At 43.3% G+C, this 25,700-nt stretch overlaps 1 protein-coding gene across 2 annotated transcripts in view; it reads right to left on the bottom strand.

Annotated features, from left to right (window-relative positions):
• ATP13A4 (ATPase 13A4) overlaps nt 1–25,700 on the bottom strand; it is a 125,727-nt gene that overhangs the window by 81,431 nt on the left and 18,596 nt on the right. For both annotated transcript variants that reach the window (XM_084802634.1, XM_084802632.1), the window contains exon 3: nt 1,205–1,378. In XM_084802634.1, the coding sequence (XP_084658760.1) occupies nt 1,205–1,378 (174 nt within the window). The remainder of the gene's footprint in view (nt 1–1,204; nt 1,379–25,700) is intronic.

Here is a 25,700-nt window from a genome sequence, read left to right as displayed (position 1 = left end):
TAGCTTGTTTGGGTGTTTTGGTTTCTTTGATTCATTGGGAGGCAGTGAGCTGTTTCATTCCAACTGACTGACCAGCTGTAAAATATACTCCTATTCTCCTCTCTTGCCACATAGATAAAAATGTTTATCTGGAAAGCCTGGGACATATAAAAATGTGTCACGCTCCCAATAGTAAGTGGTTCTCAACCTGTGGGTCATAATCCCATTAGGGGAGGCTGAGCAACTTTCTCACGAGGGTCACATATCAGGTATCCGATGAAGTAGCAACAAAAATAATTTTATGGTTGGGGGGGGGGGAGAGAGTGTCACCACAATATGAGGAGCTGTATTAAGGGATCGCAGCATCAGGAAGGTTGAGAACCGCTGCATTAGAGGTTAATTTATCAAAACTGATTGTTGCCTCAGGTCACTTGTGCCAATGCCTTGTTAAAATAACAGGGAAAGTTAGTCAGGAGAGAATCCTCCAAGAGGATCGCCTCATTCCCTGGCACAGTAGGAGTACCGGGCCAGCCTGTCAGCCACCCCCTACAGATGCAGGATCTGGGAGTGTTGGGGTTAACAAGTAAGGAAGCCAGGTCCCTCCCCTTGTGGAGGGGCAATGACTATGATCTCAGTGTCATGAGTGCCACAAGGAAGTGACATGAGGATGAGCAGAAAGGGCTCACCTGACTACACAGCCTCTGTAATAGCGGAGAGTGACAAGGACCTCAGTGACAAAATGGCTACATTTTGTGCCCTGGTGTTTCTGCAGAACAGGACAGAGGCATATCGAAAACTATAGCTCTCCCCAATCAGCAGAGGAAGACAGAAGCTTCCTCAGTGGGATGCTCCTTGCCTTTCAAATTCCCTTGTGCCCTTTCCAGTGCCATTTATGTGAAACATAAAGGCATCTATGTGCCAGGCTTGAAGTCAAGGGTCAGTAGTAGCTTGCGGCCTGACTTGACTATTCTCCATTTCCCATTATTTCAGCAATCAGTGTGTTGGCGTTGGCTCTAACATTTGCAGAAGTTGCCATTTTCAAAGGACTACCCTATAAAGTAATGCTTCTTAAGAAACCCTATTGTAGATAACTTTCTGGGTTCTGGGCAGATGTACAGCTATGAAGGAACGTGCCCTCTGCCTTGGGCACATCTTCCCCAGCCATCTTATAACACAATATCCAGGACAAAAGGGACACCATCTACAAAAACAGATGTCTACTTACCGTTGTCTTCAGCAACACAACATCTGCTTCTTGCAGGGAACACGGAACACAGTGTGCCCACACATGCCAAGCTGGCCTCCAGTAAAATACCAATGGGAGGATTCCAAGAGAGAAGATGGATCCAATGAGACAGAGCACTTTCCGGCAGCCTTGAGTCTGATAGCCAAATATTTCCTAAAAGGGAACAAAAAGAGATTCCAAGTGTTGGCCAGTAAAGATAACTGAACAAACACTACTTTTAGGGATGAAATGGAGGCAAGGAGTGAATGGTCTAGGTAGGGAAGACAGGGGTGGGGGAAGGGAGGGTAGAAAAAAACTGAAGCTAGATTCCTGACCAAGAGGTTTCTGGCATGATCGCTTCTTTCTCTAGTTAAGAAAGCTGAAGTTCAAAGTGATTATTTATAAAAAGGCTCTTCCCACTAACTAATGATCATTGAGATGACAATGCTAGAAACTAACGGTTATTGAGCAGCTTAAAGTCCCTCTCTAAGCACTTTACAAATATCCCAGTGAGTTGAAAAAAAAATTAACTTTATTTCCCAAAGCCCAAAGCCCATACATAACTCAAAACTGGTGTTGCAACACATAGTTCCTAATCGTCTCTTCCTCCTCTAGCCTTAATTTCAGTTTAATTTAATTGGACAAGCTTGTTGTGTGTCATCCAAATAGCAGACGTGCTAGACTATGACAGAGGTAAAATGATTTCTCTCCCCTATAGAAATGCCTAGATTAGGGGTGGTGAAATTGAACTGTAAGGTTAAGCAAAGAGCAGTGGAGAGATCTCCAGAAGGTGGCAAATCCCTCATCACCTGAGTGCGGCCGTGGGTACTATCACTAGTGCTATACAGTCCAAAAGCAGGAGTGGACAGTGTCTGTGGCAAGACAACCCCATCCATCCCTCTTAGGCCACTCTGTAATTCCAAAGCTGCTTCCTTTCAGGTTGGTGGACACAGCCATTTCCCTTAGTGGCTCATGGTCCTTGATACACTGTAAAATTTTCCTGTCGAAAGGGTCAACAAATGTGCACAAGGCATGTTCTGTGGTTGCTTATTTGAAGTAAATGTCATTACAAGAACTCTTGACAGATGAGGAGTGTAAGTTACAAAAGTTACCATGGCGCCATCATCATCACCTTGTAATGATTTGTTTCTTCTGTTATAAAGTGCCTTCTATGTCTATGAATATGCTTAAAGCAATTATTCCCGCCGGGCGTGGTGGCGCACGCCTTTAATCCCAGCACTCGGGAGGCAGAGGCAGGTGGATCACTGTGAGTTCGAGGCCAGCCTGGTCTACAGAGTAAGTCCAGGACAGCCAGGGCTACACAGAGAAACCCTGTCTTGAAAAAAATAAATAAATAAAATAAAATAAAATAAAAATAAAAAAAGCAATTATTCCCTCTCCCCTGCTTTCTTCCTACTGATACCTCCTGCAAAAAGAGATTATTGTGGAAAAAAATTAGAAAGATGTCCAAGCTGGGCATGGTGGCACACGCCTTTAGTCCCAGCACTTGGGAGGCAGAGGCTGGCGGATCACTGTGAGTTTGAGGCCAGCCTGATCTACAAAGAGTCTAGGACAGTCAAGGCTACACAGAGAAACCCTGTCTTAAAAGAAAGAAAAAAAGATGTCCAATGAATATTATGCAATAATCAACTCATTACAGGACAGCACAGTACGGCTTTCTTTATCCTCTCACGCACGCACTCTTCCTCACATAAACACGGAGACGCATACAGAGGTCTCACAGGGGCATTCCAAGGCACTGTTCTAGAAGGTCTGTGAGGCTGACTCAAGCTAATCTTTGAGAGCTCAGTCTCAGAAATGTAGCTGTGGCCCTGCACGGCCAAGGACTTGGTAAATGCAGAATTGGTATGACCTAGGAGCATGAATGAGCAAATGAGACTGACATCTAGGACAGAATCTTGCTATCTGCCATCATGTGAGGTTCCCAACAAGCCCTCAGTGTAGCTCTCAGCCTTTGAGTCCCATGACCTCCTGGATGAGTGACCCTTCATAGGAAGACAAGAGATCAGAAGCTTTCAGAACCTGAGCACACCAAAAGAGGGACGCAATGTTCTTGTCATGCCAACCAGGTAACCACGTGTGTTAGCGCCAATGGCACAATTTCCACATCAGGATATTTCTGTGACCGAAATCCAATGCAAGCACGGTTCTCAAAATGAGCTCTAGAATAGTCTATAACTATCTTGATTCTTATGTGCTTCCTTTAAACACATTAAGTCACTCAATCGTATAACTTTCAAATCGTGCTAGCCTAGACTACTTTGCACCTCTGCAGACTTCATTAAACATTGGAAAAATTTAAAAGATCACATTTTTTAGAGCTCACCTCCCTGAATAATCTCTAGCCCCTCATTTGCAAATGTTGGGTGTGAAAAAAAAAATGTTTCACTGTAATTTGCATGCCTTATAGCAGATTGTGTTAGTGGAGGGAGGGGGCAGTGATTTGCTTTGCTACTTGCCTTCACTGGAGGACCTAGAAAAATTCTGTCCTAGCAATTTTTCACTTGCCATTCTTAGGCAAAAGGAGAATTTCATAGTCTTCTAAGTTAATTTGAAATTTAGATTCAAGTGAGAAATTCTCAACCTGACCAGCCTAACTCAGAAATTTGGAGCGGGGGGTGCAGAGTGCACAGTGGAAATGGTTTGTGGTTTGTTTGTTGCTTTGACTTGGTAACTAGTTCTCCAACTTGTTTCCCCAGTTATTTTCACATAAAAATTGTTATTCATACATCTCCTTTTGAAATATGCCCAAAGTTGTAAAAATGTTAGCCCCAGATTCTTACACTGTGAAAGCTCAGCTGGAGATGACAAAAAAGACATGCAGAAAATAACCCAAACTATTTAATGAGTTGAGATGTTATGCCGGCAATCTGCACACACCATGGGATTTCAGTCATACGTCAAGAATATGAACTTTCAGTTTAAAAAAAAAAGAAGAAGAAGAAACAGCAGAAAGAGCAGGTGCAAAGGACTGTGACAACATTATAACTTTTTAAAAATAAAATTTAAAACAAATTCTATTTAAGGGGGATAATGAAGACATGGGCAAGACAGTAACTACTCTGCTGGGGAGACAAAAGACAGTTCTTAAAGTGAACTCAAGCCAAGTGGCACGTATCTGTAACTCCAGAAAGCTGAGGCAGAGGGATCATAAACTCAAGGCCAGCCTCAGTGACAGAACACGCTATATGGTGGTGGGTTCATCACTAAGTTAATGTAGCATATGAACAAATAATGTGAATGCATCATGAACCAATGATTATAGGCAATTTAATTATAAATCCCTCAGTTCTTAGGAAGAAAGATACAGACAGCACCATCCAGAATGAGAAAAGGTATGCCTTAATGGAGCAAATGTTTCTCCCACTTCCTGTGGTCGTAGCCAGACTTTCTTTTCCTTGAACCAAGGCCACATGTCAGCCAGGTCCCATTTTCCCTCTCATCAGCTGAGGAGCCTTCTCTTCTTCACTCACCCCAAGAGCCAATGATTCCCACCCACAGTAATTCTGCTGTCCAGGGGACATGGTGAATGTTGACTATAGGGTCCTTAAGCCAGGAACTGTGGGAAGCATCCTCATGGCAGAGGACAGGCCCTCCTATAGGGCACACACACACACCCCCCCCCACACACACACAGTGGAAAGCAGTACCGGTGTTCAAACACTTGCTGTCGAAATTGTAGTCTCCCCCACCTAGGGAAGACCTTTAGGTGCTAGTACCTATGATGATATTCTCAATACCAGAGACCTGAAATCGTCTCAGTTTAGAAGCTATGGAGGGAAAGGATGCATACTTATTGCTAACCGAACACTGCTAAGATTTTGATAAAGTTTTTTCTTCCCTATGAGTTTGTTTGCCTGGAGCTTGGCTTCTAAAGGTTCACTTGTTTATTTATTTATGTGCAGCAGAAGAAGGCATCAGATCATATTACAGATGTTTGTGAGCCACAATGTGGTTGCTGGGAATTGAACTCAGGAGCTCTGAAAGAGCCGCAGTGCTTCTTAACCATCGAGCCATCTCTCCAGCCCCGGAGTTTGGTTTCTAAGTGGGAGTATTGAAGGGAGTAGAACCTTTGAGGGATGGGAGATAGTGAGCATCCTTACATAATCAGAGACATGGCTTAGAAGAGAACCCCAGTTGCCCAGAGTGATGGCAACACAAGTTGTTGCAGGAACCTGAACCTGAACCTGAGCCCAGAATATTCTCTGACTTCCTGTGTCGGATGCAAGTTTTGTCTGTGGCCACACCACCCTGGACTACCCAGTCTCGTTTGATTTCATTCCAAACAAGGTTAGCCCTAGGTAGCATTTTACTGGGAGATGTAAACCTTCGACTCCACACACCCCTCCTCTCTCCCCCCCCCACCCCCCGACATCTGTGGGGCAGCCTCTTTCTTGAGTCTGTACTTTCGACTTCCAAAACTATGAAAGGGGAAGGGGAGCTTGACTTGGTTTGGTTGATGGTTGGTTGGTTGGCCATCAATTGCCTGCATCAGGTATTTCAGTACAGTGACAAGGCGCAACTGTACAACCGTCATGCTCTGTAGTGGTTACAATACAGACCAGGAACCTATGGATCAGGAAACTGAGGTGGTGACAAAGGAAGCGAAAAGACGATAGCATGATTCTTCTTCCTGCCTGCATGCCTGACTTCACCCTAGCCTCTTCCTTGTCTGTCTCAGCCACCCACCCACATGACTTGTTTCTAGTTCCTTGAATTCCATGCCCTCTCTAGCCTCAGTGTCTCCCGTGCTACTGGGAATTTCACTTAACCTAATCTCACTTCCTGGTTTGGAATGTGGCTTGGCCCTCATGCTCAGCTCTGGAATGTCACCTATCTAGTCACAGCTGCCCCCCCCCCCCCCACGGGATTGCTGAATGAAACAGAAGAACAAGGTTTCCATGCAGCACCAAAACCAAGGAAACCAACATCAAAGCATTCCTATGCTTTACTTCCCAGGACAAAGGCTCACTTCAGTTCAATTAAAATTGTCAACTGCATCTAGGGTCATGGGTAAGGTATGTCTGGCCAAAGCCAAGTTATCACCCTCAAAAAGTCTAGCAGGAGAGGGGGTGAATTTTAAAATAGCTATAATTCAGGACAAAAAAATTATCAAGTGCCATATGAAATGCACAAAAGGCTCAATTAGTTACAAATTCATGAAGAGATCCTCTGGAGATGATAATTAGCAAAGGCCTTGCAGGAGAATGGCTACTTAAAATTGACTTGGAAAGAACTGGTAGAATTTCAATAACTGGGAAAGGAGGATAAGAGAAAGGGGCTTCAGGTGGAAGGCTAACCTTCAGGGCAAGTGCTGGGGATGCAAGCATGAAGCCTATTTAGGGACAAAAGGACAGCTTACTATACGAGAGGAATGCCGTGCATGATTTTAAAATGCACCTCTGAAGCTGACCATGACAGCCCACACCTGTGATTCCAGCACTTGGCAGCAGGATAGTAAGATCACGAGTTCAAAGACAGCCTGAGCTAAACTGTGGGTTCAGAGCCTGTGCTGTATAGCAAGACCCTGTCTAGAAAACACAAAGAAAGAGAGAGAGAGACAGACAGACAGAGACAGAGACAGAGACAGAGACAGAGACAGAGACAGAGAGACAGAGCTAGAGACAGAGACACAGAGACAGAGACAGAGACAGAGACAGAGAGACAGAGAGAGACAGAGACAGAGAGACAGACAGAGACAGAGACAGAGACACAGAGAGAGACAGAGACAGAGAGAGGAGGAGGGAGGGAGGGAGGAGGGAGGGAGAAGTAAAAGCAGAGAAGGGATGGGAGGAGAGGGGTGGGGAAGGGATAGAAGGAGAGAGGGAAGGGAAGGGGAGAGGATAAGAGAGGGTAGGGGAGGGAGAATGGGGAGGGAAGGGGAGATAAAAGGAAGAAAGAGAAGAGGAGAGGGCAGGGGAGGACAAGGGAGGGAGATAGCTTTAGGTTAGGAGGGATTTGGGGCTGTAAGATGAGGATATTACTTCATCTAATGGCTGCCCAAAGGAAAATTTACTTGCAAACTACACCTCAATCTTTTCTGGCCCACCGCTCTGGGTGGACCTCTTGTGGATGCTCTACTTCAGCATTCTCCTGCCATCAGAGGCAGAGGTTACGGCCTATGGTCACTACATCAAGGCAATGGTCTCACTGTGAAAGCAGGCAGGATAGGTGGACCCTCTTGGGGCTTCAGTTTCTTTGAACTACTCCATTCCCTGTTCTTAGCCTGGGACGCTGTCATCCAGGGCTATGGAAACTCTTCTTTGTCACCCCAGATAGCTGCCAGGAAAGTTGACCGTCCAACCCTTTGACAGCAGACAAGGTGGTAGCACCCTTACCTGTGAGTGATTGTCCACCTAAACTTGGACTGAGGATGTTCCTGTGGACGATAACTTTTTACTATGCTGCCATCACTCTAAACACATACTTTTTCCAAATATACTTCACTTTCATAATCCTACACAGAAAGTCTCATCGACCACGAGTCAGAGTAAGAGAGACTAGGTTCAAGGAGGGCAAAAGATGAACCTGCTAAGTACCAAAGCCAAATCCCTCTTAATTAAAATTCTTTCTGTCTAACAAGCCAGCCTCTCATAAAGATCCTCCCTCCTCCTCCTCCTCCTCAGCCCTCTGATACTCTCATTAGCAGGTGTTGCCAGGACAGGGATTGAACACTTGCTGATTGTTCACAATTGAGCTAATGGATGTGCCCGCCCAGACAAGTTCTAGGTTTGCCTTAAACAGGTTTTCACAAGCTTCACGCTGCAGAGTGTGAAGAAACCAGCAAGAGGCACTCCACCCAAGAGCTGTCAGACTGCAGACAGTAGTCTAATCCCTCGGCCCAGCAGGTGCTGGACAAGAGATATTTCCTAAGCTCCTCTGAGATGCTGAAACTGGAACGTCTTTTCTTGGGCATATCCTCAACATAACAAGAAATGGATTTGATCTCCCCACCGCCCCCCGGGGTCCTGACACAAAGCAAGCATAGCTCTGGAGATTTCCTGAATGATAGTAGTGTATGCTTTTGGTCCACTTGGGCCTTTCACTGCCACTCTCAATTTATGCTGAGACATGAGCACAGGCTCTGGGAAATGCTAAGATGACTTGGGGAGGGGAGCTTTGGTATGGGAGTTGGTGGCCAGTGGATCGGAATTTTTGGTTCTGCCTCCCATCTCAGGGGATGGATGGCGGAAGGCTGGAACTGGGTTCAGAGTCAATCTTGTCTGTGGAGTGCAACTCCCCATAAGATCTCAAGTGACAGCATCAGAGAACTTCAAGTTGATAGACACATGGAGGTCTCAGCCAAGAAGGTCTCAATCTCCACTCAATGTGGACAGAGGCCACTGAGCAAGGACCCTTCTAGATCGCCACATACATTTTCATCTGGCTGTTCATTTTTATTCTTTGTAATAAACAAAAACTGTTAATAAATAAGCAAACCATTTTTCAGTTTTGTGAACCATCCTAGCACATTATCAAACGTAGCTGTTTGGGGCCTATGGGAACTAAGTGACATTGTATCCAAGACAGACCTAAAGGTGGGAAATCTGGGGACCAGATAATTGTGACTGGCATTTGAGGTGGGGACATGCTTATCCAACTGAGCCTATAAGCTCAGGGAGTCTGAAACTAGCATTAGGTAGTTAAGGAATTGAATTGAATTATAGGAGAATCATTTGAGTTCCTGAGAATCAGCCTGCGAAAAGAGAGGGAGAAGTAGGAGAAAAATATAAAGCCCAAAAACGTGAGAGCACAATCCGGCCAGTAACCGAGGTCACCACCTGTCTAAGCAACCTGCACACCACACAGTATGCTGACCCAAAACCCACGAGAAGGAGAGTGCGGGAGAAGAGACGGCACACTTAAAGGGAAATGCTCCTGTTAGAGGACTTGTCAGTTTATCGTCTGGAAGTGACTCCCCAGCTAAAATAAACCAGAGTAATAATCTCTGTACCAAAACAAATAGTCAAGCAAAAAAGAAAGAAAGAAACTACCGTAAGAATGAAGTGAGTTTGAAGATGTGCATGCGTCAATCAGACAGAACCTGCTACGGTGAGGAAAGTGGACTGAGGGCTGACTGATAAGTTCTCAATGACACATCGGTAAGTTGGTCACCCCACATCACTTAGATCTCAACCACTCCCCAGCACCTCACTTTTTACATCTCTAGGAGCTCTTATCTCCATCTGATAGTTTTATCTGGAGCATGTGCATGTCTGTCTGTGTCTGTGTCTGTGTCTATGTCTGTGCCTGTGTCTGTCTGTGTCTGTGCTTGTGTCTATGTGTCTATATGTGTGTGTTTGTGTGTGTATGTGTGTGTCTATATGTATATGTATGTGTGTGTCTCTTGAATTTGTAGTATATGTGACTGTGTGTGTCTCTGAATTTTTGTGTATATGTGTCTGTGTGTGTGTCTATGTATATCTCTGCGTATGTGTCTGTGTGTGTATTTGTGTGTGCATCTATGTGTGTTTCTGTGTGTGTGTGTTTTTCTCTCTGTGTGTGTATGTGTCCTTGTGTGTATTTGTGTGTGTGTGTGTGTGTATGTGTGTGTGTGTGTGTGTGTGTGTGTGTGTGTGTGTGGTGTTAATAGAATGCAGATTTTAAAAGCCCAGAAGAGCTTCCATCTGTCATGTCGATTGCTGAATCCCTGGCACGGAGCAGAACAGCTTCTGCCACACAGCAGGTCTATAAAAAGTTCTGAATGAAGAAGAGGCTTGGTTTGCCTTGTAAGGCTTTCAGTCTAAACAGGTAGATTGTAACATTACAGACTGGACAACAGGTCAGACGTGATGCTCACATGCTGGGATCTGGTGACTCCTTAACACACATCCAAGCCAGCTCAGCTATTGGATAGGAGAGCTGAGACCTTATGATCATTCTTCAAAAGGACACAAGAAGGAAAGCAACCATAGGAGAAGAAATGATCATCTCCCAAAGTCATTCCAGGAGTCTTTTACTAATGAATGGGAAAATGACATTGAGAGCAAACCGATGCCCCAGTGTGGCTGTGTCTTTCTCCCTGAGCCATTATCGCGCACTTGGCCCAGGAGAATAGGGTGAGAACCTTCTTCTGAGCTCTGCAACGGATAAGAGACGAGTGACACCACCACGCACTGCTTTCTCCACATCTGTAACATCCGGCACGCCCACCCGCTATGGAGCAGAGGCAAGCCCCTGAGGAAGCCTGATTCATTTTCAGATGGCTCAACTGAAAGCATGGAAGTCATACTTCCAGAATTCACCATAGTCAATAACTTTGTGCATGTTCTTTTTTCTATGTTATCAACCCACCGCCATAGCACGAATGTCATCTCACAGTCCACTTGTCCATGCATTGTTCACCATGTCAATAGGTCAATGGATGTTTACGAAACACAGAAACCACTTTCTGACTCCAGCAGGGGGCTCGCCAATACCCACCATAACTGCTTTTTTCAAGCTGTATTGGCATTGTTCTATTTCTTACAAAATGTGATGGTGACTCGGTGTCAATAATAATTCATTACACTCAAATGTATTTTGTGACCTATAGGTGGCTATACAATGTAATATTAATATCTACATGATGTGTAGCATTTAATGTCCCATATTCTCCAGTAAAAACTTCTGGTGGCTCCTTCATTCCACAGAAGTTTATATACCGAGAGCTACACCCTGCTGATTCCAGATATTCTACAAAGACAACAGAAATGTGACCTCATCTCCAGCTGCCTTAATTTTCATGTTTTTGTCTACTTGTTTATTTGTTTAGGAATAATTACATTTATTCTCACAGGAGAATGGGAAAAAGTAATCTAAGTTTTCATTTTTTAATTAATTTTTGTTTTGTTATTTTGTATCCTGGTTTAAAAAAAACTTAGATATAATTTGGGATTAAAGTTTGATTCTAGAGCTGATGTGATGGTGCAGTGGGAACAGGCACTTGCTGCTCACTCCTGGCAAACTGAGCTCAGTACCCAGACCCATGCAAAGATAGGAGAGAAAATCAAAACCACAAAGCTGTCTTCCATCTTCCATACATGCAAAATATCTCTCTCTCTCTCTCTCTCTCTCTCTCTCTCTCTCTCTCCCTCCCTCTCTCTCTCTCTCTCTCTCTCACACACACACACACACACACATATACATATATGAACACATACACACACATATATATATACATATACATATGCACACACATGGACACACATATAAGGCACACACACATAAATAAGTTTTTTAAAGTTTGACTCAAAACCGTAAGATATTTCCTCAGCATGGTGTTTTGAGATTGTTTCCATACCATGGCCCCCAGATAAGCATGATAATATTTCCATGCTGTACATGAAGTAAAGGGACCAACAAGTTTGATGATGGAGAGACATCCATCCATCCCAGCCCTCCTATAAAGATCACAGGGCTTGCCTTACCTGAGTGCAAGGTATCTCAGGAGCAGTAAAAGGCCCTGTCAGAGCCCAGGGGAGTGGAGTTTCTACCAAGAGAAATGGGAACTCCTTAATGTGACCCAAGTCCTGGGTGACGGGGGGGGGATGATGGAGAACCCTGCTCTCATTAGCTTTCTGGGTTATCTGTGTACAGAGGAAGATGAGGAACTTCCTTGGAAAACAGTGTCAGAGAAGGTCTGTGTGTGTAGAGAACATGGCACGATCACCCAGACACCACCGACCTCCAGCACCAGGGATCTCCCCGAAAACCTCGCCCTGGAGAAGCAGCAGAAGGTGCACACAGGAATAGAAACCTTTCAGGCACAGCGAATGCAGGAACACCTTCAGCCACAAGGATGCACTGGCTTTGTACCAGCGGCTTCACACTGGTGAGATGCCTTACAAATGCAGCAAGCATGGGAAAGCCTTCAGTGCTCTGTCCGCCATCATTCGGCATGGCGAAGTTCATGTTGGAGAAAGTCCCTATAAGAGCTAGGAACATGGAAGTGCTTTAAAGACAGCAGTGGAAGCATTCTTCGTCAAAGAGTATGCACTTGAGCGAGGCCTTCTGAGTGCAAACAGTGTGGGAAACCTTGCATGACCCACTCTGGCCTGTATCAGCACTTGAGAGCCCATACAGGTGGACGGCCCTAGGAGTGCAGCCTGTACCGGAAAAACTGCACCGCCCGGTTCCTGGCTATCAGCACCAATGGTTCCACATGGGAGAGAGGTCACACACTGCGCAGAATGTGGGAAAGCCTTCAGACAGAGTTCTACCTTTCATTTGACACAAAAACATCTCTGCTGGGAAAAGGCCTAAGCGGCCAGGCCACAGGAGAAAAAGCCTTAAGCCACTCAAGGCCTTTGGAGAATGCTGACTGAAAGGAGCCAAACCTTGTACATTCTAATGCCCACTCAGAAAAATTGTTTGCGTATGCCACATGTGTGGGAAGCTCGTAGGAGCCACAGCGCTTTCTGTTGGCAGGGTTGTCGCTGCAAGTTTCTGTCACACAAGCCACCCTACTGCTACAACTTGGTAGATCCGGTGTGTGCAACAGTCACACATATTTTTCAGACTATATATTTTTTTTTCCTTAGAAGCACCTGACCATAAGACGCACCCAGTTTTTAGAGCAATAGAACAAGAAAACAGTAAAAACAGCAATCGGACCAAAAGGTGCATCCTAAAGTACGCCTTATGGTACGAAGAATGCGGTAATCTCATGCTCTCCTCCCTCCCCAGATAGAAGAGAGTCATGAATGGTGGTTCTCAAACAAGGCTTTATCTCTTCCCCTTTGCTGGTTTGGACATGGACTTGACCCAGGTCTGGTGAGGTTAACTTACTTCTCTCTCTCTCTCTCTCTCTCTCTCTCTCTCTCTCTCTCTCTCTCTCTCTCTCTCTCCCTCCCCCCCCCCCCGGTCTGTGTCTCTCTGTGTGTCTCTGTCTCTGTCTCTCTCTGTCTCTCTCTCTCTCTCCCCCCACCCCCGTCTGTCTCTCTGTGTGTCTCTGTCTCTGTCTGTCTCTGTGTCTCTCTCTCTCTGTCTTTGTCTCTGGATCTCTCTTCCTGTAAAAGGTTATTTGGGATTGCTTACGCTTTTCACAAACAGCATTGATTCTACACAAAGTGTTTGTCATGCTTGCGAAGACATCTGTATTGTTTTGGAGTGTATAGTCATAGAGGCCTTATTCTTTAAACCACCTTTCAAAACAACAACGAAACAGAATCTCATGTTTCCCGGTGGTGTAGATGCCCAGGGAGGAGGAGGGGAGCCCTGCCTTCTACGGCATTGCTGGCAACACAGGAGGTTACCTTTCTCTACTTTTGTGTGTAATCAGAATCAAACCAGACAAAACCAGACAAAACTGCTGCTATAACTCCTGGCTCACCTGGGGCTCCATGCTCAGCACCTCTTTGGGAGTTGTTCGGATTCAGCCTTGTCTTTGCAATTGTTTTTGTTCTTCCAGCCTCTCTCCCTTCCCTGGTGGGTGGGTAGGGGGTAATAAAAACATCCTAGCAATCTTTAAAAGTTCGCCTCAGAACCAGGAGAGGCAGCACACTCCTGCAGCCAGGAAGCTGAGGCAGGAGCATCATGAATTCCAGGCCTACTCGGACTTTATATTGAGAAAAAAGGTAGGGGCAGGGAAGCAATCAATTAGCTCCGCCCAGAAAGGTACTTCCCCCCAGGCCTCACAGCCTGAGCTTAAGCCCCAGGACCCACGGGGTGGAAGTAAAGAAACAACTTCTGCAAGTTGTCTGCTGACCTCCACACATGCGTCCTGCACAGCACACATGGATGCATTGCAAATGCACATACATTCAGAGAAACACAGAGAGAGAAAGGGAGAGACAGAGACAGAGAGACAGAGACAGAGACAGAGACAGAGAGACAGAGAGACAGAGAGACAGAGACACAGAGACAGAGACAGAGAGACAGAGAGACAGAGACAGAGAGACAGAGAGACAGAGACAGAGGGACAGAGACAGAGACACAGAGAGAGAGACAGACAGACAGACAGACAGAGACAGACAGACAGACACACAGAGAGAGAGAGAGAGAGAGAGAGAGAGAGAGAGAGAGAGAGAGAGAGAACAAGTGTAACTCAATTTTTAAAAATACTCTTGCAACTTTCTTCATGATCCTTCTTGGGTCAGCGTTACACAAAAGTCAAAACTAATCACATTGCCTACACCCTGCTTTCTGAATCAGCACGTTCATTACGCAGCCAGCTGTGACTCAGAACTCTAGGAATTCCCTTTCCTCTCCTCCTCCTTCCCGAAACATCTAATTAGCCCAAGGCCTATTGATTGTCTTCCAGGTGTTTCTCAAGTTGATTTCCTTTGCTTCACTGCTGACATTCCTGCCTTACCTCAAGGGCTTTTGTAGGCATAATGTTATTGTGTAATTCAAAGGCTGATTTCTGTATCTCCCGTGTCTGGTTGCAATCTTTGTTCTGAAAATCTCCTATTTCAGTGTTGTATAAACACTGCTCTTCAATTTCATATGATATACATACATACACACACATATATATATATATCAGCTAATAGCCAATTACTGAGCAGGGCAGAGAATAGGGATGGAATTCCTGCCAGCCAGGGGATTGAGCTATGGGCAGAGGTCTAAGAGACATCAGGAAGGAGATGGAGCAGGAAAACTATAAAGTGCAGGTATCACTGGGATACACCATGGGAGGAAGTCAAATTAGCTTAGAGGATTAAAATAGCTTAATAAGTGCTCAGTTCTTGTGCTGTGAAGCTTATTATTAAACAAAAAAATTAAAGTCTCAGTTATTTGTATGATAACCAGGTTAAGAGAGAAACTAAGGGAAACAAATACAGTTATATAAAAATAATTGTAGCAGGCTGTGCTCCCAGATTCACCACTGCACTCAATGCAGTCCCTGTCAGAGGCTGTTCACACTGCTTCGTCATATTTTCTAAGCATTTCCAAAAACACCTCTACCAACCAGGACCAAGCATTCAAATCTATGAGTCTATGGGAGCCGTTCTCACCCAAACCACCATAGCCTTATCCAAAGCTGGTTAGAGCCTCCACAAAGCGGCACTAACTTCTGGCAAGAAGCAGGCAAATTCATAACAGCCTTGCGAGTACTCATAATTTACAGTCCTGTGATACAGTCATTATTACCAGGCATCTGTCTTAAGAAAAAGGCTGCAACAAAATGTACAGTTCCATAAATATTTAAGATCTAAGGATGAAGTATGCACACATACTAGAAAGAATTTGACTTCCCAACGCTTGCAAAAAGATTGAACAAATCACGGATCCTCCACAACGCAGAATGTTATTCAATTATTAAATTCATGTATAATAAATTTTAGTGGCTTAAGGAAATAATTATAGTGTGTTAGGGTGAACAAAGTTTGAATTCAATAATACAGAAGAAAGTTTATATGAGAAAAAGAGAAGAGCTTAAAGAAGATGTGAGCAATTATTTTAAATGCCAGAACCAAGAAAGATATTATTGATTGAATAATATTTTCTGTGCCTGAATAAAATATAAATAAAAATTAAATTTTTTAGAGGGGGAAAAGTTGAGATTTGTAATCTGAAAGTGTGAAGTAGTTTTGGTTTTCCCTGTTCTTCCCAATAAGATCAGCCAAAAGCCCTGGAAGTTTCATAGAAACCATCCTAAGAAGACTAGAGTTCAGCAGTGGACTCACTGAGGACCTCGGGAAATAAGGGGTTAATTGCACAGCAGCGTCCTAAGCTTTCATTTCTGGTTTTCATGTCCCACATTGGAACCGAAGAAGCGCTTCTGCCTTCCACTACACACGTGTACAGCACAGACTTAACCACCAACAAAATGCTCACACATAAGATTAAAAATAATATATCTTTTTTTAAAAAAAAAATAAGAGATGGGCTAGGTAAACAGTCAAAAGAAGGTAAAAGTGGCTATGGCTTCAGTAAAGTAACATTTCCCACCACAAAAAAATAATAATAATAATAAATATTACCAGAAACTGAGAGGAACATTATATAAAGAAAATAGAGACGGCCCACCAAGAACACATGCAAACCTAGGGTGTGTATGGTGATTTGAATAAAATGTCAAATAGAGTGTGACACTATTATTAGGAAGTGTGGCCTTGTTGAAGTAGGTGCACATTTGTTGGAGGACTTGTGTGGGATTTGAGATCTCATATGCTCAAGCCAAGCCTCTCTCTGTCTCTCTGTCTCTCTGTCTCTCTCTGTCTCTGTCTCTGTTTCTGTTTCTCTCTGTGTCTCTGTGTCTCTGTGTCTGTCTGTCTCTGTCTCTGTCTCTGTCTCTGTCTCTGTCTCTGTCTCTCTGTCTCTGTCTCTGTCTCTGTCTCTCTCTCCTTCCCTCCCTCCCTCCCTCCCTCCCCCCCCCCTCTCTCTCTCTCTCTCCCTCCCTCTAACCCCCACTTCCTGCTGCCTTGGGTCCAGATGCAGAACTCTCAGCTACCCCTCCAGCACCATGCTTCCTGCCCTCTGAACTCTTAACCAGCTCGAATTAGATACTTTCTTTATAAGAGTTGCCACGGACATGGTGATTCTTTACAGCAATTGAAACCCTAATTAAGACAGCGTGTATGCTACAAACAGAGCTGAAAAACTGTAGAGAAAAAGAACAATAGAAATAAAAAGAAGACTAGTAACAGTAAATTAGTAACAGTAGTTGAAGGCTCTAACACCCCTTTCTCAATATTTCATAAAACAAGTAGACAGAGCAGTGTTGCTCTTAGCCTTCATTTAAAAAGAGGCTAACAATGGGAGCAGGGCCTGTCTCTGACTCTGTTGCTTGACACTGGATGCCTTCCCCCTAGCTGGGCTGCCTTGTCAGGGCCCAATGGCAGAGGATGTTACTAGTCCTGCTGTGACTTGAGGTGCCTGGGTGGGCCGATAGCCCTTGGGGGCCTCCCCTTCTCTTAGGACAGGAGGTAATGGGGAGGAGAGGACATGAGGGAAGGGGCTGGCATCAGGCTGTAAAGAGATTAAGTTAATAAATAAATGGGGAAAAAAGAAGTTATTCTTGCAGTGGTCAACAGTTAATACTCACAGAGACTGCAAGTGATCAAAGTGCAGAGAATAAGTGGCTGTAAGGGCTCAGCACTAAACAGGGAATCTATATCTTCCTGTCCAAAACTCAGAGCGCATCACAGAAATGAGGATAAAAACAATGTACTTGGCAGAAACTGGAGAACAAGGTTACAAACTGTCTTCTGCGCAGGACCCATTTCATTCATGAGCCTACCGAGCTGTAGTTAGCTGCACAAGTCTGACCCTGTCCCTGTTTCATCTTGCATAGGTAAGGGGCTTGTGAGGTCCCACCTCTCACAAGGTGACCTATAAAACAATACTTTTCAAAAATAAGGAAATGTATTTAACAAAATATTAGCAGGTAGAGTTTGGTGTTAGTAATAGAATGATGCATTACAAGATAAGGGGATTTATTGCAAAGGGGGCATCTTCAATATGTGAACATAAAACCAATCCTTGCTGACTTAATAGACCGTCATGTTAACAGACTGAAGAAGAAACCCCGCATTACCCTACCAATCACTAACTTTTTAAAATGGCAACATTTCATACCCATTAATAATCAATGTTCTTAGAAAAAGAAGAACAAAATAGAATCTTTTAAGTTTGGCAGGGAACATCTTTTAAACAACCTGTAGTAAATGTGTTTCATGTTAGAAGATGGGGCCTTACCATGTAAAATCAGAAACAAAATGACCATGCCTACTCTTTCCTCTGGTAACCCAGCTTCCTGCTAGAATTTATAGCTAAGCAAGAAAAGGGAGTGGGGGAGACACACTGAAATAAAATTTCCCATTTTAACATGATAATTTCTATGAAGAGAATCTACCAAAACAGACATCTAAAATTTTAAAGGAAGTTCACAAGAATACAGGACAAATACCTACCCATAATTATATTTTTGTATTCTGATATTGAATATGAAAGCACTGGAATTAAAAATGAAAACTATGTACAATCACTCAAAAAATGGTAAGTCTAAGAAAACACATATTTCAAAATGCTAAGAAGAGAATCAAAGACCTAACTAAAGTGAAGGATCTGTCATACTTGGTTTTGAAAACTCAACAAAGTAAAGATTTTAATTCTTCCCAAATAGATAGATTGGCTTAAGGAAATACTTGTTAAAATTGCAGTGATATTTTGTAAATATAAATAAGATAATTCTAAAATTCAAAAAGGTATTATAAGCTATCACAGACAAAAGGATTTTGGAAAAAAATAAGAATGAAGTGGTACCGTTTCATCCACTTGATCTTAAGATATACTTAGCTGCCATAATCAAGGCCTCATAGCACTGGCATGCAGATCAATGGAACAGAGTAGAAAACCGAGGAGCTGAGCTACATAGATACACCCCATGGACTTCTGACACATGTGCAAAGAAATAATTCCATAAAGGAAAAATAGCTTTTCAACAATGGGGGCTCAAGAACTTGGACACTTATGTCAGAGGTGGGGGGATAAAAACCTCAGCCTAATCCTCCCATCTTACAGAAACGGAACCTCCTATTGGTCTCCTACTTCAATATGAAACATAAAACTTGAAGGAAGATTGGATAAAATCAAGACTAGGGGGTAAGGAAAGAATTCTTGTACTCAGAAGTATGTTATCTTCAAAGGATTCACAAAGCCCTGGAGATAAAGAGAAAATTTCATGTTGTGGATTGCCCTCATGACCTCTCTGTGACTGTGATAGAACACACACACACACACCCTTGGGGGGATAAAAAGGTTTATTTGGCTCAGATTTCTAAGTCGTGGTCCATTATTAAAGGAAGCCAGGACAGGATCTTCCAGGAACCTGAAGCAGAAACCATAAAGAAAAGCTGCTTGCTGACTCACCCTCTGACTCTCCCTGAGACTTGTGTTTAGCTAGCCTTCTTATACAGTGCAGAACCTCCAGGCTAGAAGGATGCTGCCCATAGTGGGCTGGGCCTCCCGACACCATTAACAATCAGGAAGTCCCTCCCTGACATGCTCGCAGACCAAACTGCTGAAAATGCAATTAAGACTTTTTGTTTTTTAGGTGATTCTACACTTTGTCAAGTTGACAATCAATTCTAACTATGACACTGGATTTATAAAAATTAAAATCTTTTTCCTTATGAAGGAGTCTGTGGAGAAGAGAAAAAGAGAGAAAAATATCAGCAAACTAATGCCAGAAACAAACGGAAGTTCTTCAATGGATGGACATTAACCAAACTATATAGCACTATAAAATACTATTTATCAAAAGGGGAAAACTTGACATAAACAATCTATATGTACCTCTGGAGAAGCTTATTTTAAAAGCCCATTTTAATGTATATAGTAATAATAGTAATCACGGAAGAGGATATGAACTTGGGAACAGGATGCAGGGGGTTCAGCAGGGTATCTAGAAGGGGCTGGAAAGGGGGGATGATGTAACTCCATTTCACTTAAAAGCATACTATAGGTACAACAAAAATAAAGTCTCCTTCCAAACTTATGTAGCTGTATGGTTACATTTATATTAATTATGTTGTTGAAATGATAAAATTGCACAAACAGAGAATGTATGGTTTCCAGAGCTTATGGAAATCATACAGAAGGGAAGTAAATGGGGGTAGCTGTGAAAAAAACAACATGAATTCCCCTTAGGAGGATAGAATTGTCACTACTTTGACTATATTATTGGATGAGTTTTGCTAGGTGTTCACAATGGGGAAACCTGGGTGCATAAGGTTGCCCTGTCTTATTTCTTACAGCTGAGTGTGAATCTCATAATATATTTACAAACCAAAGAGAGAAAAAAATGGAAGAGTCATGCTAGATTATTTTTGAGTGACTTTTTTTATATCTAGAATCCTATGCTTATGGGGTAGGTTTCCATAGGCCTTTGGCCACTATTTCCAATAAGTGAAGCTTCTGGGCATCTTCAAAATGAAGCACAGGTGAATAACCCATCAGTTCCTGCAGATCTATAATAAAGGACAAGAAGAGGAAACTCCTTGCCCAGCACAGACCCTTCCATATACCCCAGCTCAGGTCCTTCCATCTCTCTACTGAACAGCACCTGTGGATGAAAACACTTGGATGATCCTATCATGTGCTTGACAGTGGCAATAAAGAAAACTTAAAGAAAACTTAAAATAATAAAAAATAGTAATTATGATAATTTTGGATAAAAAATGTAATGAACATGGGTCAACAAACATTTTGCTTTGTTTGCCAGATGCCAATGATAAACTATTTTCAAGTGAACATCAACATCACCCAGCTGCAAACTCTGTGGCCTACAACAGTGACTTTACTGAAAGGTATATTTGTGTGATAGTGGCAAATACGTTATGGAGTAACCAACCACTTGGGATAAAAGGGAGATTTAAGGCCCACTCCATGAGATGGAACCCATACCTGTCACTGGTAAGGTGGCCAAGGACCTAAGGCTACAAAAGTCATTGACCTTAGGGAACACCTACTACTGCTACTCTTCTAAAGGAATATAGAAAAAGAAAAAGACTCCTAGTGGCATTTTCTTATATCCATAGATCAGAGCATCACTCAACCCTCATCAGAGAAGCTTCTTCTTACAGTAGATGATAATTAACCTACAGACCCATGACTGGAAATGTACAGAAAGTGGGAGACTTGACACTCAGCCCCAAATGCATGTCTTCATTAAACCCTTCCCCTCAAGGCTCAGGGAGAAATATAGAAGAGGAGGTGGAAAAATTATAAGAGCCAGAGATGATGAGTGATTCCAAGGGGAACACTGTCTTCCAGACATAAGGCTGATACATATGTGAGCTCGCAGAGATGGTGACAGAACACATAAGACCTGCGTAGGTGCAAGCCAGATAAAATCCCAGAACGTGGGACATGCAATGGTCAGAACATTCTCCACAGTTGAGTGGAGAGTGGGAAATGACTTTCTCACGTACTCTGGTGCCTCACATTTGACCATGTCCCCTGGAGGGGGAGACCTAGTGGCACTCAGAGGAAGGACAGCAGGTTACCAAGAAGAGACTTGATACCCTATGAACATATACAGGGGAAGGAAATCCCCCTCAGGAATAGTCATAGGGGAGGGGAATAAGGGGAAAATGGGAGGGAGGGAAGAATGGGAGGATACGAGGGATGGGATAACCATTGAGATGTAACAAGAACAAATTAATAAAAAAATTTTTTTAATTAAAAAAAAATTTTTAAATCCCAGAACGAAGAAGACCTCAAAAACAAAAAAATCCCACTCTTAACTAAGAAGCTATTTCCACTTTATACCTGCTGGGAAAGGTAAAGTCAGGTTTCTCCAGTGGATTGCCACTGAGTACACCAATCATACTGCGGGGAAGGGTCCCATGCCCTGGAGAAGTTGGCCAAAACAAAATGGGCTCCATGTGTTTTGTGAGTGTTCTGTTTGGGTTTGTTTTGTGCCTGTGGTTTTATAATTTCTTTATTATTATTATTATTTTGGGGTTGAGAGAGAGAGAAAGAGAGAGAGAGAAGAAAGTTAGATGAGTAGGAAAGTATAGAGGAGCTGAGAAGAGTTGGAGGGAGAAGAATATTATCAAAATGCATTGTATGGAAAAAATTAAATAATGTTTTAAATATTTAAAAGAAATAAAACATTTTCAGTTCTGTGGGCCATGCAGTCTTCCTCACAACTACTCATTTCTGCTGCAAAACAGACAGAGGCAATGTTAACCAGTCAAGTTGGCTGTTTTCCAATAATACTTCAGTTAAAAGAGCAATTTTGGTCATATTTTATCCACAGGCCATGGTTTGTAAACACTAAGCATAGAAAAAACAAAAACATTTATTATTTCCACTTACAGTGATAGTAACATAATTATGAATACCTAACAGAATTATTGAAATTTTAAAATAAAGAATTAGATTAAAATGCTTAGCTAGTAGCCATGTGTGGTGGCACACACATATTGTTTCACCCCTTGGGGAGGGGGCTGAGACTAGTGGATACCAAGTTTAAGACCACCTGGGATATACAATGAGGGCTAGGGCAGACTGGACTACACAGTGTGGTCCAGTTTCACCCCCACACCTTGATAAAATATTTAGTGATGAGTTTTGAATGAAGTAAGTAGTCAGTCCGTCGTATACTTAATGATGATGATGATGATGTCAATGATGATGATGTCAATGATGATGATGTCGATGATGATGATGTCAATGATGATGATGATCATGACGACAACCAGAATAGGACAGATCTATCATCAGGTGGCATACTAGTCTCTAGATTCCTTTTCTACACAGACCTTAGTGAAAGAAAGTGCTAATTTCCGTACCTCACCCTTCCTCCCCGATGCCCAGGAACCCCACAATCTCTGGCATTCCAACAGGAGAACCGCACCAAGAGATGGTAGCTTCCTTAAGCCATCAAGCGTAATGGCTTTCTGAGACCTGAGGCTGATGTCAAAGAACTGTGTCTTCTGAAGAGCTGCTGAAGAAATGAGTATCATAGGGATGATAAAGAGCTACCTGGAGGCATGGGGACAGAGGCCAACCAGGAAGAACTCCGAGATGCACAAAGTAATGGAAATGAGGAAGACAGAAGTGTGCACTGGACAGGCGGGCCCAGAAGGCAAAGATGGTTAACTAATGGATTGACGGTAATGGAACCACATATCAATTTAACGTAACAAAGAGGCTTGGGTTTATTTTGTTTTGTTTTGTGGGTCTATCTTAGAAGGAAATGGTTTGCTTTCAGCACATTTCCTCCTCTGAGGGAGTTTACGCACAAATTGGACGGGGGAAAATAGTCAGTAAGAAAGAGTGCCCTGGCCTGAAACTCTGCAAAGGTGTGAAGCGGATGGGACAAAGTCCAGTAGCTTACTTCTCTAAATGATGACTCTTCTTTGTTTTCACTGGGCCTGTGCCATCTATTAGTCGCATTGCTGTGACAAAACACCCAACAAAGGGAATTTAAATAAGGAAGTGCTTATTTTGGCTCAGAGTTTGAGATCACCATCCACGTGGGTGGGCAAGGCACGGAGGAAGGCGCATGATGCAGCTGAGTCACACCGAGTCCAGTCAAGAAACAAAGGGGAGAGTGCTGGTACCCTGCCCGGCTCACTTTCTCCTTTTTAACGCAGTTTGGGACCTCAGCCTATGGAAGGGAGCACATATATTTAGGGTGGTTTTCTTACCTCAGGAAACCTCACTTAGAAAATCCCTCATAGACATACTCAGAGATTTGTTGTCACCGTGGCTCTGAGTCCCATCAAGTTGACTATCAAAAGTGAGTGCCACATATGCTACGCCACATGAATTCAGAACCTAGCTGTAACCAGTTATATCCACCAATAATTAAGTACTTATCTTAGAAGTATCTACAGCATCCACCAGTTGCCAGGCACTTTCTAAGCACTGGAGCTACAGCAGTAAACAGTTGAACAATAAGTCATTAAAAATTAACTTTAAAAGTATGTCCTTGTGATAACGAAACATTGGACCACTTATGGGCATGTTCTTTTCTTCTGTTTTCAATGGGCCTAACTCATTTATTCATGGACACTCCAGGAGCAATTGTTAAGACATTGTTAGCGTGCAAACTGTAAATTTCTCCTGCACTAAGGTTGGAGGTAAATTTTTAGAATTAAGGTGATTGAATTTTCCTTCTCACAAATTGCAAAGCCGCACACTGGAAGGTTCTATTAAAGAATCAATACTGCAGCTGGGACCCTAGGGGGTTGAGTTTTATACCAAGGTAGCTTGGAGGAAATGTTGCTCTTTTGTTTCTTCCTCATCAGATACACAGTGACTGGGGTTGAAGGGGCTACCCATGAGAAATGGGACTGCTTCCAATTGGTTGCTGGAGCCCCTTTCACCCATCCAACAGGGTCTGCTGATGTAGCATCCTTTATATGAAAATCACGATGCTCTTTCCTTGAAAGATCCTGAAGTCAAGAGAAACCTTTCAATACCTTGCCTCCAGTCCCTCTTCCTGCTTCTCTAGACTGGTGAGCAGCAAACACAGGATTTCTGAGTAGCAAACGCCTATCCAGTCACAGCAGTTGAGCCGCTAACGATGGGATGAGGTTGGCCTTTCCTCTTGAGAGGGGATTTAGAAGCTCAGCAGCCTACAAATACACAGACCTCAACAAGGTGAGGTCTTTAGCAACGAAAACTCTTCCCTGTTAGAGCTTATACAAGACAAGGAAAAAAATTATATCTAGAGATGTTTACTACAGTTTCTCACTGTGAGAAACAGACGCCATCTGTGAGGATAACAAAAGGGCAATTATTAAAGACTATTATACAGCTGTTAAATAATGTCTGTTTAGGATTTTAATAAGGTGAGAAGAATATGTGTGTAACAGAGTTAAGTGGAGAAAGACATCATAAAACTATGCGCTATGACTGCAAAGTTAATTTCAAAAACACACGCGAAAGGGTAGCAAACGAAGAAAATTATTGGATCCATATATTAAGCAGAATACTAGTGGAACCTGCCTTGGACAACGGCATCCTGTGGTACTTTTTAGATGAGGATTTTCTACATTTTACACATGCTATCGTGTGGCTACACGCACGGCTTTCTCTGGGCCACAGGACTGAATGGGAAGTGATGAAGACCCCACAAGAAGGAATCAGTGTTTGTGAGGACTGGAAAGAGGAAAGGAAATTTACTTTTTTTTTTTTTACTGGATTGATACTGGAGATATACAGCCCCAGTTGTCAGAAAACCCTGGGTGGGGTGCAAGAACAAACCAGCACGTCAGGGCTACCCAGCAAGAAGATGAAAGGCCAGCACTGAGGCACCTTCTCTGCCCCAGGCCTCTACGTGCATGAAAATGGTACCACGTGTCGCCCTTCCAACTGAACTAACAAACTAATTCTGTTGTGCCTGAAACAGTGTGTCTTTGAGGTTTTCAGGCCCTTATTTTTAAAAAGCTAACTGTAATAAAAGGTATGCTGAAAGCTAGACAGGAAGTCGATCTGGAGAAGTGGCCAACAGAAATTAGCCTAGGGCTTGAGCTTACGCAGGCCTTGTGCATGCTGCCACGGCGGTTGTGAGTTCGCTTGTGTACCTGCCTGCCGTGTGCAGAAAACACTGTTTCAGTGTGCTCATCTACCACCTCTGCTTCTTGCCACCTCTCGGGCCTTTTCTATCCCAGCGATCCCTGAGCCTTGGGAAAACAGAGGCTGTGAGAAAGATGTCTCATTTAGGGCTGAATATTTCACAGTGTCTTATCCTCTGCGTATTGGCCAGCAGTCTCTGGGTTAACCATCATCCACTGCAAAAATGGAGCTTCTCCAATAAAGGATAAGGGTTGAGAGATCTCCTAAGCAACGGATAAAGCGAAAGTCATTCAGAGTGAGTTTAATGCTGTGTCCGTTTAGCATTTAGAGAACTAATAGGATCTCCCCTAAGGGTTACGGCCTATCATAGAACACAGGTTCTTGATCTCTGATAACAGTACCCAGTACGGGGTTACATCTTGTGGAGCAGGCAATAAATACAATTAAAAAGTGTGGCCCGCGCCTGTAATCTCAACACACGGAGAGACAGAGGCAGGCAGATCTCTGT

This window comes from Acomys minous (genome assembly GCF_964271855.1).
Source record: "Acomys minous genome assembly, chromosome: 11".
In the NCBI taxonomy this organism is placed as follows: Eukaryota; Metazoa; Chordata; class Mammalia; order Rodentia; family Muridae; genus Acomys; species Acomys minous.
This window is presented reverse-complemented; position numbering and strand designations above follow the sequence as displayed.